The sequence below is a fragment of the Epinephelus moara genome, chromosome 10 (genome assembly GCF_006386435.1).
Source record: "Epinephelus moara isolate mb chromosome 10, YSFRI_EMoa_1.0, whole genome shotgun sequence".
NCBI lineage: Eukaryota > Metazoa > Chordata > Actinopteri > Perciformes > Serranidae > Epinephelus > Epinephelus moara.
The window spans coordinates 23,855,203-23,867,356 of NC_065515.1; the positions used below are offsets into that span (position 1 = coordinate 23,855,203).

The following is a 12,154-nucleotide window of genomic DNA, read 5'->3' on the forward strand; positions in this document are numbered from 1 at the left end:
TCACATACCTGTGTTCGGCTGGCTCGGCTGTTCAGGTACTTCTGGGCAGTCATGACGCCAAGAAGAGGATATTATTGGAGCCGACTTCTCCGTCGCGGTAAGCCGATGGCCGCCGTATTTGACAGGAAAACATTACTGTCTATGACCCCCGTTCAACCCACAACTGATGGGATTCGCCTTTCGTTTCTGCTGCTGGTTGAAATCCGTAGGCTACTCGCACAGAGTGCTGAATGATTTAAGCCTATTTTGCTCGCTCAAAACTATTTTTAGTCGCAAATGCGAGTGCCGTGATGGGCGGATCGCCACACTGCCGACATTTTACTCCGCCCGTCACGGCACGCTGTTTGATTGCGTTATCAAAACACGCCACTATTATTCGGCCTTGCTTTTAACTTACGAATATATTCGGTTACCGAATATTCGGTGCATTCCTATTTATAGGGCTTGCACCCGCTTTGCTGTGGTCCAGCCAAAAATAGACAGCGCTTTACTTCCTCTTTGGCAGTTTGGGCTGTGCCTCTCCTGGTGCACTGTGCTGATTACCATACAGTGCCACCACATTGGTGTAATGCCGCCATTGCATTTACAAATGACAGAAATTCACCAGGAGCAATGCTTGTTAAAAATTGTTTACCATGAAGCCACCCATCAGACTTTTATCGAGAGCTGGAGGTGGCATGATATTTGATGGAGGCGGCCGCCACATCTTTCTCTATGCAGGAGAAACCCTGTGAATAGATGTTATGAACAAGTGGTTGCAGTTGTGAAACGTGTGTTTGTTGAATCTGTGATTCTCAGTATGGCAACGTTACCCCCAGTAACCCCTGCTCCAGCAGATCTTGGTAGGGAGCAGGAACCTAATGGGATGCAGAAAACTATGATCCAGGAACAAATCCCAGTTCTCTGCTCCTACGGGTATAATGCAGGTTATGTTCCAAAAAATGTTCCTGGAGAAGTTCCTGCATGTGAGAGGAGCCACTAGACAGTCATTCATTCAGTCATGCAGTTCCTGTACATTCAGACAGGCCTTTAGCAAACCTTTCCCAACACTGAGCTTGAAGTGGACATGGCTTCCTGTTCGATGTGCTTGGGGAACTTTTAAGGAATCATTTACTTAGAGCTCCCTTCTCCTCCACTCTGTCACTCTTTGCACCTCCTTCCTTCCCCCCTTGTCTCCTTGACTCTTTTGTTCTGTCCCTCTCAGCGTGGATGCCAAACTCTGCTTCAAGTTATTGCTCTTCATGTAAACCACGGCTGAAATGTCTGCCGTGGCCTCCAGCTGGCCCGACTCAATGAAATGGATCTGTTTCAACTCTTTTTTTCCTGTTCTTTGTTAGTTAATGGTTATTTAGCAGAATGACTAATACCCAGGTCAGTGCACGATGCGGGCAGAGTGACACGGGTTTCCTTCAGTTAATGGTCATGGCTGTGTGATTGTTGAGCGGCTCCTATCCTGTCCCCTCTACCTTTACTGTGTTAGAGATTTCAAAATTGCTCAAGGTCTCTGGAAAGCCTGGATGGGACTCTCTGTTACGTATCAGCTTTGTATACTGACAATATGGATTTCGTCTCACATGACTATTGGCTATTACGTGGTGTTGTCCAATGGTTGACTTATTTCAAAATTAGAGCCAATTTTTGCTGTGGGGGACATAAAACTGGGGTCATCAAGGTTGAAAGGGATTTACCAGGCAGAGAGGATCTACTGACAATGATGTGCACTTAGGGAATGTAGCATCCAGCATTTTTTGAAACTTGATCTATACTAACGAATACCTTTACCTGATAGGGATGTGCAGTAATATCGGCACATCACTGGGATAGGCTGATATCAGCTTAAATCAGCCAACATACTTTTTCTTAATTGGCAAAATGAATGAATATTACATACATTGAAAAGTGTTGTATATCACATCTCCATCTACTGGTCAGCCGTCACGCTAAGAGTATGGATTCATAATATGATGTTAATTCCACTACAGAAGAGACTTGATGATCATTAAAATTAGGTAGAGAAAAAAGTTGATATACCGATGTCTGTATTGGTTATTAGTCAATTGAGTTGCTGCATATCGTCATAACGGATATCGGCAAAAAATCCAATATCATCCATCCCTAGAACCTAATGAACTGGCAAATGAGTTTATAAATCTTTATGAAAGAGTATATAATCATGTTCAGCCAAATACACATTCTCCGTATCTTCATATTGGTTGGTGGAAAAAGGCTTTTATTTTAGTTTTTAATGCTTTTTATTGAAGGAAATAATGGCCATAAACATTTGAATTTCATAAACAACTAAATATCTAACCGTGTAATTGAATTATTTCTTAATAAATAATCACGTGGTTGGAATTCCCCTCTTTTAAAATTTCAGTAGTTGATTTGAAGGGTTCACAAATTCAGAAAGAAAATTGACATTTCCCCTAGGATGGAGTTTTAGCAGCAAAAGTGAAGCGTGCACGAAAGTTCGGGTCAATTTTTTGTGGATTTGCAATTATTTATTCTTAATTCTTATTTTCCTTAATTTGTTGATGACATTTTCAACAATAGAAAAACTTACATTTATGATGTATCTTTAAGGAAATCCTATCCAAATAATATGTAACGTCAAGATCTGTGTGAGGGAAGCTATCAGTCATCTGTGAGACTGACGGCTTTCGCTCGTCAAGGCCCTCACACATACCAAGTTGCTTGCATATTTCTGTCAGGTGATTGCGTTTGCTCTAACGTTACTGTGCGTTAATTGCATGAAGTTGCAGGAGTTTTCTCTTCAGCAAACGATAATCCTGAATCCGTGATCCGCATTGCTTGCATTATCATCATCTACCTGGTGCTTGTTGTACCTTATATGTTGTGGTGACATTAACACTGGAGCGCTAAGTGTCTCGTTTATATGCTTTACTCACAGGTGTGTGAATTGACCTGGATATGAAGCGTCCATAGCACAAAATATAATGTTAGTTTCTAAAGAGATATGATGGAGCCCTCTCCTCTCCTCTCTTCTCCTTTCCTCTCGTCTCGTAAAAAAAAGAACATTGAGCAGCAGCTGTCCTATTTCAGCAGCAGCGTTAGGTGCATATAGGGAAAACACTGAAAGTTCATATTCCCAGTACTCAGAGGAGAATTAGATGCCTAGGCTCAGAGATTCAAGTCTTTATGTCCATTATTTGCTTTCATAACATTTTAATTCCCATAGGCTGAGAGTAGAGTCCTGGCTGAGGACGTTGTGGGATTAAGAAATGCATGCTAAAGTTGCATGTTTGACTGAGCTCTGAGGAGACGTACTGAAGCCTATCAGCTGGGCCTATCAGCTGGTGTTTTCTGCCATGTATTTATGAGTCCAGTACTGGAGTTGCCATGGGAACTAGCATTACCCCTCAGGAGTAGCTCCAGTGAATGTACAGTAGCTTGTTCGTGAGAAATGCTTTTGCTGGGTTTTCCAGTTAGGCAGGAGAACAATGGGATCTGTTGAATTAAGCTGATCATGCCTGCAAGACATGGCCCTCTCCTCTGGTTGTGTGTGTTTGGAAAATTAAAATACGCATGAATACACATACACACATGATTTAACAACAGAGCTGATGTATCTATCCCATATTAACTCAGTTTTTCTGCTTGTGAATTATGAAAGCAAAGACGCAGTATTTTTCTTGTCTTACTCCCTCACATCCCACTAACACCCATCCCTTCTGTTCAGTCCTTTAGTCAATGAGAAAGTGAACTCTCCACTGCTGTGTCTTGACAATTGCTATTTATGTCCCTCTCTCAAAGACATACTCTGTCTGAAGGGGAAACTCCAATGTTGCCTGACCTGCTTTCCGCAGTGAAAGATTCTGTCTGGTTGGAGGGCAGGCGCTGCTCAGGGCACTCCTTCACTGTACACTCGACCGTGGTCTTCTGTCAGCGACAGTCAAACTTGACTCTCGTCATGCTTGGAAGACATTTCGACTACTTTGCCTTGGGAATACCAGCTGGACTTTATCACACAGAGCACATTCCATTATCTAATCGGCCACTACAGTTCTGCCTACACAGTGTGTCTGTAAACATTATCAGTGTCACTCGTGTTTGTGTTTTTGTTTGTTTGTTTTTTAATGTTTCCTTTTTCCCCAATTTGGTATGGCCAGTTGTGCAACTTTCCTTTCAGCGTTAATTTGCACTGTTGGACAGCGGAGGCTGTAGTCTACCATGTGTTCCCTTCAGTCCACAAAATGTTACATCAGTGTTTGGCTCTGTGGATGGTTATGTCGGTTGTTCCACCATTTCAGTCCACTACTTTGGTCCAGATTGAAAATCCAAAAAACCCCCCAAAAAAACCCCAGATGGATTGTCTAAAAAGTTTGTCCAGATAGTCATGGTTCCCAGTGGGGCGTTCTTCCTTTTAACTCCACAAATGCTGGTGCTTGGTCATCAGCCCTTGCGTCTGTATGAGACGCACTGGGCCGCATTGGTATTGTACGCTTTGAGCAACTGACAAAGTATAATGAGCGAGAAAGTTTGCGCAGGGCGGGGTGGTGGATGGGTCAAACAGTCACAGGACTTTCACCGCAGGAAACCACTGTGTCCCATGTGAAACCAAAAGTCAACATCAAGTTATTTTAACTGCACAATTTATAGGGGGGTGTGCGATTAGTCGACACAATGATTGAACTTTGTGACCCTTGTTCGTCGATACCAGAATTACTAGTTGGTTAAACGTATTATTAAGATACCCAGGGGAAAACAGGAGTTAAGATCAGCATGCGAGAATAAACAGCAGGTCTGATCATCAACAGCTCCGCTTCGCCCTTTCTCTGTCGCACACACAAACACATATGTACAGTATGCTCTCAGACTCAATGCAACCAGTACAACTCCGCTGCTGTTTGCGGACACTCAACGCAGGAAATATGTCGGAGTCTTTCGCACACGAGCGTTGAATGGATCTGTTCTTGCTTGGCTGAATGAGAGAGGCACTTTTGGGTGCACATGAGATCTTAACAACCAAGGATGTATGTGTGTCCTCCAGCGCCACCATGAAGTTGACATTTGTGACTTTGAGTGAATCTCCAAAATTTAAATGTGTCTAATACTTTGGTTTATGACTAAATATTAAAATGAATGACCCTCCCATACGCTTCAGCTTTACTGTCTATCATTAATTATCAAATGTTAGCATGCTACATGTAACACACTAAACATGGAGAACATGGTAGTTATTATACCTCCTAAACACCAGCAAGTTAGCATTGTCATGGTCATGTGCAATACTACTTCTAGTTATTATATCAGATTCAATATCTTATTGATTACCAAGAGCAGTCTGTTTTTTCCCACCATTTTAGTTTATTTTAGTAACTCTTGTACTTATCGTACTTATTTATTAGGCAGTGGTTTTTGCTTTTGCTCATAGAAAACACTTCTGTCTTGTATATTTGTATATTTTGTCAGATATTTAACACTCTGTTGTTCTAAAACTGGGCCCAGTGAGTGACCCTGACCCAGGGAACCCACTGGTTGTTACTTGTTGTGAATTGTTACAATTGTGGTTACTGTACTTACTGTTATCATAATTTGAAGCATTCATTACCTTCTGGATAAATAGAGTTCTATTTGATTGAATGGAATTGTCACTGTGAGCATGTTAGCATGCTGATGTTAGCATTTAGCACAAAAAAACTGCCTATGTTCAGCCTCACAGAGCCACTAGCATGGCTGAAGGCTCTTACGTTGGTTCGCGTGCCAGCAAGGAGCTTCAGTTCACTTCAAGGATAAAGGGCACACAAAGATTCATGTTATAGATCCTGTGCTCAAACAGGGACTGCTGTTTGGATCATTGCTCTTAAGGACTTAATACATAGCTAAATAGAGGTGCACGCAGTTATGTTTATGCTACACTGGGTGTCCACATGCATGAGTGTATTCACACACACGGTTTTGTGACTGTTCAAACAACATACTGTCAGCAATTTGTGGAGCATTCACCATGATTTGTTTTAACCTGTGATGGGCACTTTATACGTTTTAACAAATATTCTAAACGATCAGTAGAAAAAGTGAGATTAATTCATGGTGAAAATAATTAGCAGCAGCAGCTCTGGTTGAGATCATTGGAACAAAGATGAGAGTGAAAGGTAGAAATCAGAGAGAATAGGTGTTGCTGAAGCTGCGGTGACTCAGACGTGAATGTTGGGAGAAGTGAGATGGAGAGATGAGTGGTGGAGAGCTCAAGCAGGGTTGTAGAGGAAGAAAATAGGTGGTGGAATGGGGGTGGAAGAGAGAAGCATCGCTCTAGAGAGGGAGCTGCATAGTGAAACGAGAGGTTGAGTTTGGGTTCGACTGCTGCCTGCCTTGTCTTTTGAATGTTCCTCTTTGGTTGATAACCACAGTATACAAATGTCTGATGCTTTCATCCTGACTGTGGCGTCCCCTTTGTCACTAAATATATGTCCTTATAAAGATACAGAACCTGCTGTGAGAGCTCTCAAGGAGAGGTTAAGTGTGTCTGAGAGGGATCTGTGGATTTCTTTATCTGCATGTGCAAGCAAGTTTCCTTCTCTATGACTTGGCCTTTCTGTGTGTTTATGGCACATGTGCATATGCATGGTCACTGTGATACAAAATTGGAGGAGTGAACTCGGTTTACCCGGCTCTTTGTTGAGCTGAGGTGAGCCTTGCAGCCCTCATGTGGTTACTCTGGGCCGCTCCACTTTCCCAGCCTGTCAGTTGGGCCTCTGTGGTAACCACGGCCAAAACAGTGATTACATTTCATTGTTACAGTGCACATCTCGGGACACTAAAACCAAGAGGACAAGAAACAATGGCTGAACCACAATAAGGGACAGAAACATTTGTCCATGTATATTTTAGGCTTCTGGTTTAAACTTTTATCTAGTAAGTAACACATGAGGATAGTGTGAGTTAATTTTTTAAACATATACAGAGGATTTTACAGTTTTATTGAACAAAAAGTGATTTAACCAGGAGTCTGCACCATATGGAAGAGTGACAAGTTCAGCTGAACAGCCTGTACTGGTAAAACACAGAGACTGAGTTGGCATTGAGGTCTGGCCCTCTGCCTGAGGGCATGATGGTGTGGATTCCTTCACTGCGTTGTGTATCAGAAGCAGGATGGAGGTGGACAGACAGGGTGAGCCTGTTGCACCAATCAACCAGCATATTCCATGGAAATATGAGTTATAAAAAGACTACAAATTACTCACTGCTTGCTTGCTTTCAGAAATACATTTGCTGACTACATTAATGTCAAAGAGCTACTACGCCAAGCAGCCTGTTATATTTTTAATTGATTGGGCAGACGAGGATGGAAGGATTAGAGCTCGTCTTTGGGTATTGTGGTATTGACCCATTTTTTAAACAAATGTTTGAATCCATTACTGCCACATTTGTACTGCTGTTCATTTGTAGCATTGTTTGCTTCTTTGAGGAGGTTTCACACATCACATTCTCTTTATTTTCCCCAAATTATCTGCACACAATAATTACCCGTCTTTTTTTTTTTTTTTTTTTTTTTTTTTTAGTTTTTTCTCTTCTCTCCAGTTGTAGGTCAGCACTGTATGATACATAACTTTCTGTTTGTTCCTGGGTCATGTCAAGGGTGGGAATGCAACTGTCCTTTTTCACACGGCCTGCAAGATCCTGCATTCATTTATGAGCCTTTAATAGGCTGACCTACTGTATCGTCTTTGTGTCCCTGTCAGGTACTGGAGAGAGCGGCAAGAGCACCTTCATCAAGCAGATGAGAATAATCCATGGGTCAGGCTACACAGATGAGGACAAGAAGGGCTTCACCAAACTGGTCTACCAGAACATCTTCACCTCAATGCAGGCCATGATTCGAGCAACTGAGACCCTCAAGATCCCGTACAAGTACGAACAGAACAAGGTGTGTACTGCTGGGGTAAAAAATTGGTGTGTGATGTGTTATTATATACTCACTGGTTTCTTATATAGTTATACATGTTGTATAATTCTTAAAACGGAATCAGAATTTACAAAATGTTTGGTTTAGAACCTGATGTGAGAGTCGGTTGTCTTTGGTTACTGTCAATCAAATCTTAAAAAACACAGCCTCACAGCGTACATTTAGAAAGAAGGGAGGTCACCAGACCGTTGTAGTCCATTCCTAATCCCTGCCTGAGGCTACATTAACTGCTGCTAGCATGACACACTGGACTTTTTGACCTAACCGTCAATTGTCTGTTTGCATTGTGTGTAATGTAGGCTCTAGTTTTGCTGCATCAATTGTATTGCAAAAAAAATACTGTTATAACATTACTTCTTTTAATTGATTGACTCAAGATTAAATGATCTCGCCTTAACTGAGCTAGAGTCGTCGAAGTAGTTTAAGGGTATGGTCAAAAATGGGCAAAATTAACATCGGTGAATATTCCTATCCCCTTCACTTCTATTTACTGCGAGCAAAGAGGCGAATAAAACTTTCGCTTCATGTGGCAAAGTATATTCGCATATTCTCATCGCATGAAGTTCGACTCCAGTGAACTTTGATCCGCAAAGTCACTAGGGCTGGGTATTGCTACTTGATACCTTTTAGGGCATCAACTGAAAGAACTCTGTGCCAAGTAGTATCGAAACATCTCCAGACAAACTATATCTGCAGTCTATCCTTTTTGCACTGGCAGTCTGATCCCGGAACGTCTAGTCCTGATGGATCAGCGGACTTCCTGCAGCCATCTTCAGAGTCACTGTCCTCCTGGGTAACAGTCGGTTTACTGCTGCCTGGTACGCTCAAGCTATACAGCTACAGCACCAGCTAACATCCAACATTGAGCCATTAAACAGTCCCAACAAACTCTGTTGCCAAACCCAACAATGAAAAGCCTTGTAATGCTAACAGTTAGCCCTGTTGCTGTGCGTGAACGGCCGGGTGGACCCTCACAAATTTCCTTAGTGCAAAACTCACACTCAGCAGCAGCTGCAGCTTCAACTTCTTTGGTCACCAGATTCAACAAAACATCAGTGTCTAACAACTCCAGTGGTCAGCAAGGTTGTTTCAAGAGGATAAAGAGAGGTGTTGTGTCGATGCCATAATCCTCGGGAGCCGTTACGCAAGTGTCGTAACGCTCTGTCTCTCCATCCCTCCATCTCTATCCTCTAGTGACTGAAGCAAATAAAAGCCCAGGCTATTAATTTTTTGTATACACACCACTCCATTCACATTATGGGTATGGTATGAAGTACTCAGTTGCTATCAGTATCATTTTAAAGGTACTGTTATCATAATTTTTTTAAATGATACCTAGAAGTGACAGCGTTAACCAATAGCAAATAAGTGTGTGTGGAAGAGACATGGAACATCCGAAAATGGAAAGGTTAAAAAAAATCACATAAATGTTAAAAGCTAAACTACCGTAGTTGGGTAGACATTCAGCATCATGTACAGGAATGCATATGACTTCATCCAAGCAACAGAGGCCACTCTCTGTCAGTGTGAATTCTCATTCAGTCTCTTCTGAAATATGTGGCCACTGCTGTCAGCAAGGCCAGAAACCAGTGTGCTTGATTGCTCAGTCCAACATTCACGTCCATTTAGTCTCATGCAAATCACATTCAAATAAATCATAGATAGATAAACTGCTCTTGTAGAGTGAATCATGGCCTCTGATAACTCATCATTATCAGCAGATCTAGTTTACATACTATGTACTCTAGAGAAGGGTGGTTTAAAAGTGGGGATATGTTTGTAAACTGAAGTGCAACACTTTTGTTTTCGCTCCCATTTCTCACAGGTTTAAGTCCTCAGTTACTAAATTGACATGTTTTATTAAAAGTGTGTGTTTTTGCTTTGCTTCTTGTTCCTCCAGAATAATGCCCAGGTGGTGCGCGAGGTGGACGTGGAGAAGGTTTCATCATTCGAGCAGCCGTACATCAGTGCAATAAAGATGCTGTGGGCTGACCCTGGCATCCAGGAGGCCTATGATCGCAGGAGAGAGTACCAGCTCTCTGACTCAACCAAATAGTACGTCTGTGATCTATTAATCTAATGAATTGACTGATTATTTACTTGATGTGTAGAAGTGGAGAAGCAGTATCGCTGTGTAACTCTGACCTCCAAGATATCTAAATCAATGTGATGAAATAAGTAAATAATGGTTTCCATAGTATCGACATGAGGAATAAAATCAAAGACACAGCAGTTATCTACTTGTGTTGACACGCACTCAAATGTAGGAAGGGAACAGGGATCAGACAGATGGAGAGAGTCGAGGGAATGTTGGCAGGTTTATAAACAGGTGCTAATGATATCCAACCTGCATCAATCCATGTCAGACTAATGTGGCTCCTTTGAAAGGTTAGGATGGGGAAGAAAACTAAAGATTATGCTTGTATGTGCGAATGTATTTGTTTATGAGCTACTGCTGGCTCAGTCTCAGAACTCATGGTCTAACGATGACCTAGCCTCTGGGGGCAACTGCCAGTATATCTGACCAGTGCAGCCATCGGCTATCCGGATAATAGATATCTGGGCAAAGACCTCCACTAGCGGCCATTTTGACTCATCTAATAAATGTAAAGAGCTAAAGCGTCATCAGACAATCTTCAGACTCTGCATTCATATGCATTTATCTGTTTATAGAGATAACTGCTGGCTATATGTAAGTTTGTTTAAATGTTTTGTAATTGTGTTTTTGACAGAAAGCAGTTGTCTGTCTGTTGTTTGCATATACATGTGCATGTAGTCTCCTATTGTTGTGACTGGTGTTTGCCTCCATGTACCTCTTTGTCATATGTTCCTTCCCCTTTCACAGTTACCTTAATGATTTAGAACGAATAGCAACAGCGGGGTACGTGCCCACTCAGCAGGACGTGCTGCGGGTTCGAGTGCCCACCACCGGCATCATTGAGTACCCATTTGACCTGGAGAATATTATCTTCAGGTACTGGTGTCAAGTGCTGCTGCTGATGTCACTGGTTGGCTGGCTGCTCGACAGTTGGTCAGCCAGTTGGAAACCGTCGATGCCGCTATCTCCATCTAGCCTGTGCTGCACAGCAGGGCTCAGCACTTTAACACATCCCTGATGGTACACTCTCAAAGACTGGCCTCAAGAACAGGCCCCAACCCTCCTCGTCTCTCTAGAAGGGCAGTCATTTTTATTTTCACCTAGGCAGTGAAAGTTGGCCTTTTGAGTGTTAAATCATCGTTTTGGAGTCAAGTTAAAAGGTCCTGCTTCCCTAAACTTTCACAGTGAGCAGTGTGAGGGGGAGCCAGAGATAAAATTGAGGAATGTTTTGTCTTTGGGAGCTGCCATCAAGGATGAAGCTACATTTCTAAGAGAAAATTTGGGGGTTGAGGCACGAAACATCACCTAATCCCCTCATAACTCTTTGGAAATGGTTTTCTGTGGTTACATCTGGACTGATCCACTTGCTTTTGGCGGGGGTCTGCTGTATCTGCTGTTATGCTTCACTTTCTCTTTCCTCCCTCTCTCTGTCTTTGTTCTTCCTGTCTCTAGCTATCTAAGCGATCTGGATCGTATTGCTGAACCGTCCTATCTACCAACCCAACAGGATGTGCTTAGGGTTCGAATCCCAACCACTGGGATCATAGAATACCCTTTCGACTTGCAAAGCATCATTTTCAGGTAGAATGAGAACTACACTACTTTGACTAACCCCAGTTATGTACCCTACTAGTGTTTTGTATTAATTTTAAAAGGCCATCCTAAGTGTTAGTCAACATGTTCATGTATCACCTCCAACAATGTTTATGTCCCCATTTTTGTGTGAATATGTCCCCAATCCATTCTGTTATTTGCAGTACATTCAATGTTCAAGTAGATTCTACAACTAGTTCTTTAGATAAATGATTAATGGTTTAACGTTGTATTCCTTGAGATTTTAGTCCTGGATTATTTGTGGACGCTTGTGGTTGCTCTGGTAGCGCATGTAGTTTACTACAGCAAACCCCTCTTGAGCAACTTCATTTTTTTGTTAATGAATGTTCCCAGTTAGCACTAACCTTGGCAAGAAATACATGCATTTCCTGTTGCTGCTTCACAATAAAAGCCACATTTTTTGCCAGTTGAATGCTTTTAATGTACAAAAGTGGAGGTTAGATGTTTCATTTGCATTAGAAATAGCTTAATACAGCCGGTAAAGATTCTCAGTCATCCAGGCCATCATAATCATA

The 12,154-nt window shown here is 42.1% G+C and overlaps 1 protein-coding gene across 2 annotated transcripts in view; it reads left to right on the top strand.

Moving 5' to 3' along the window:
- LOC126396539 (guanine nucleotide-binding protein G(q) subunit alpha) overlaps nucleotides 1-12,154 on the top strand; it is a 52,749-nt gene that overhangs the window by 21,123 nt on the left and 19,472 nt on the right. The window contains exons 2-4 of one of the 2 annotated variants that reach the window (XM_050054716.1): nucleotides 7,704-7,888; nucleotides 9,828-9,982; nucleotides 10,773-10,901. In XM_050054716.1, coding sequence (XP_049910673.1) covers nucleotides 7,704-7,888; nucleotides 9,828-9,982; nucleotides 10,773-10,901 — 469 coding nt within the window. Of the gene's footprint in view, nucleotides 1-7,703; nucleotides 7,889-9,827; nucleotides 9,983-10,772; nucleotides 10,902-11,477; nucleotides 11,607-12,154 lie in introns of both variants that reach the window. The other variant, XM_050054715.1, reaches the window with a different exon arrangement.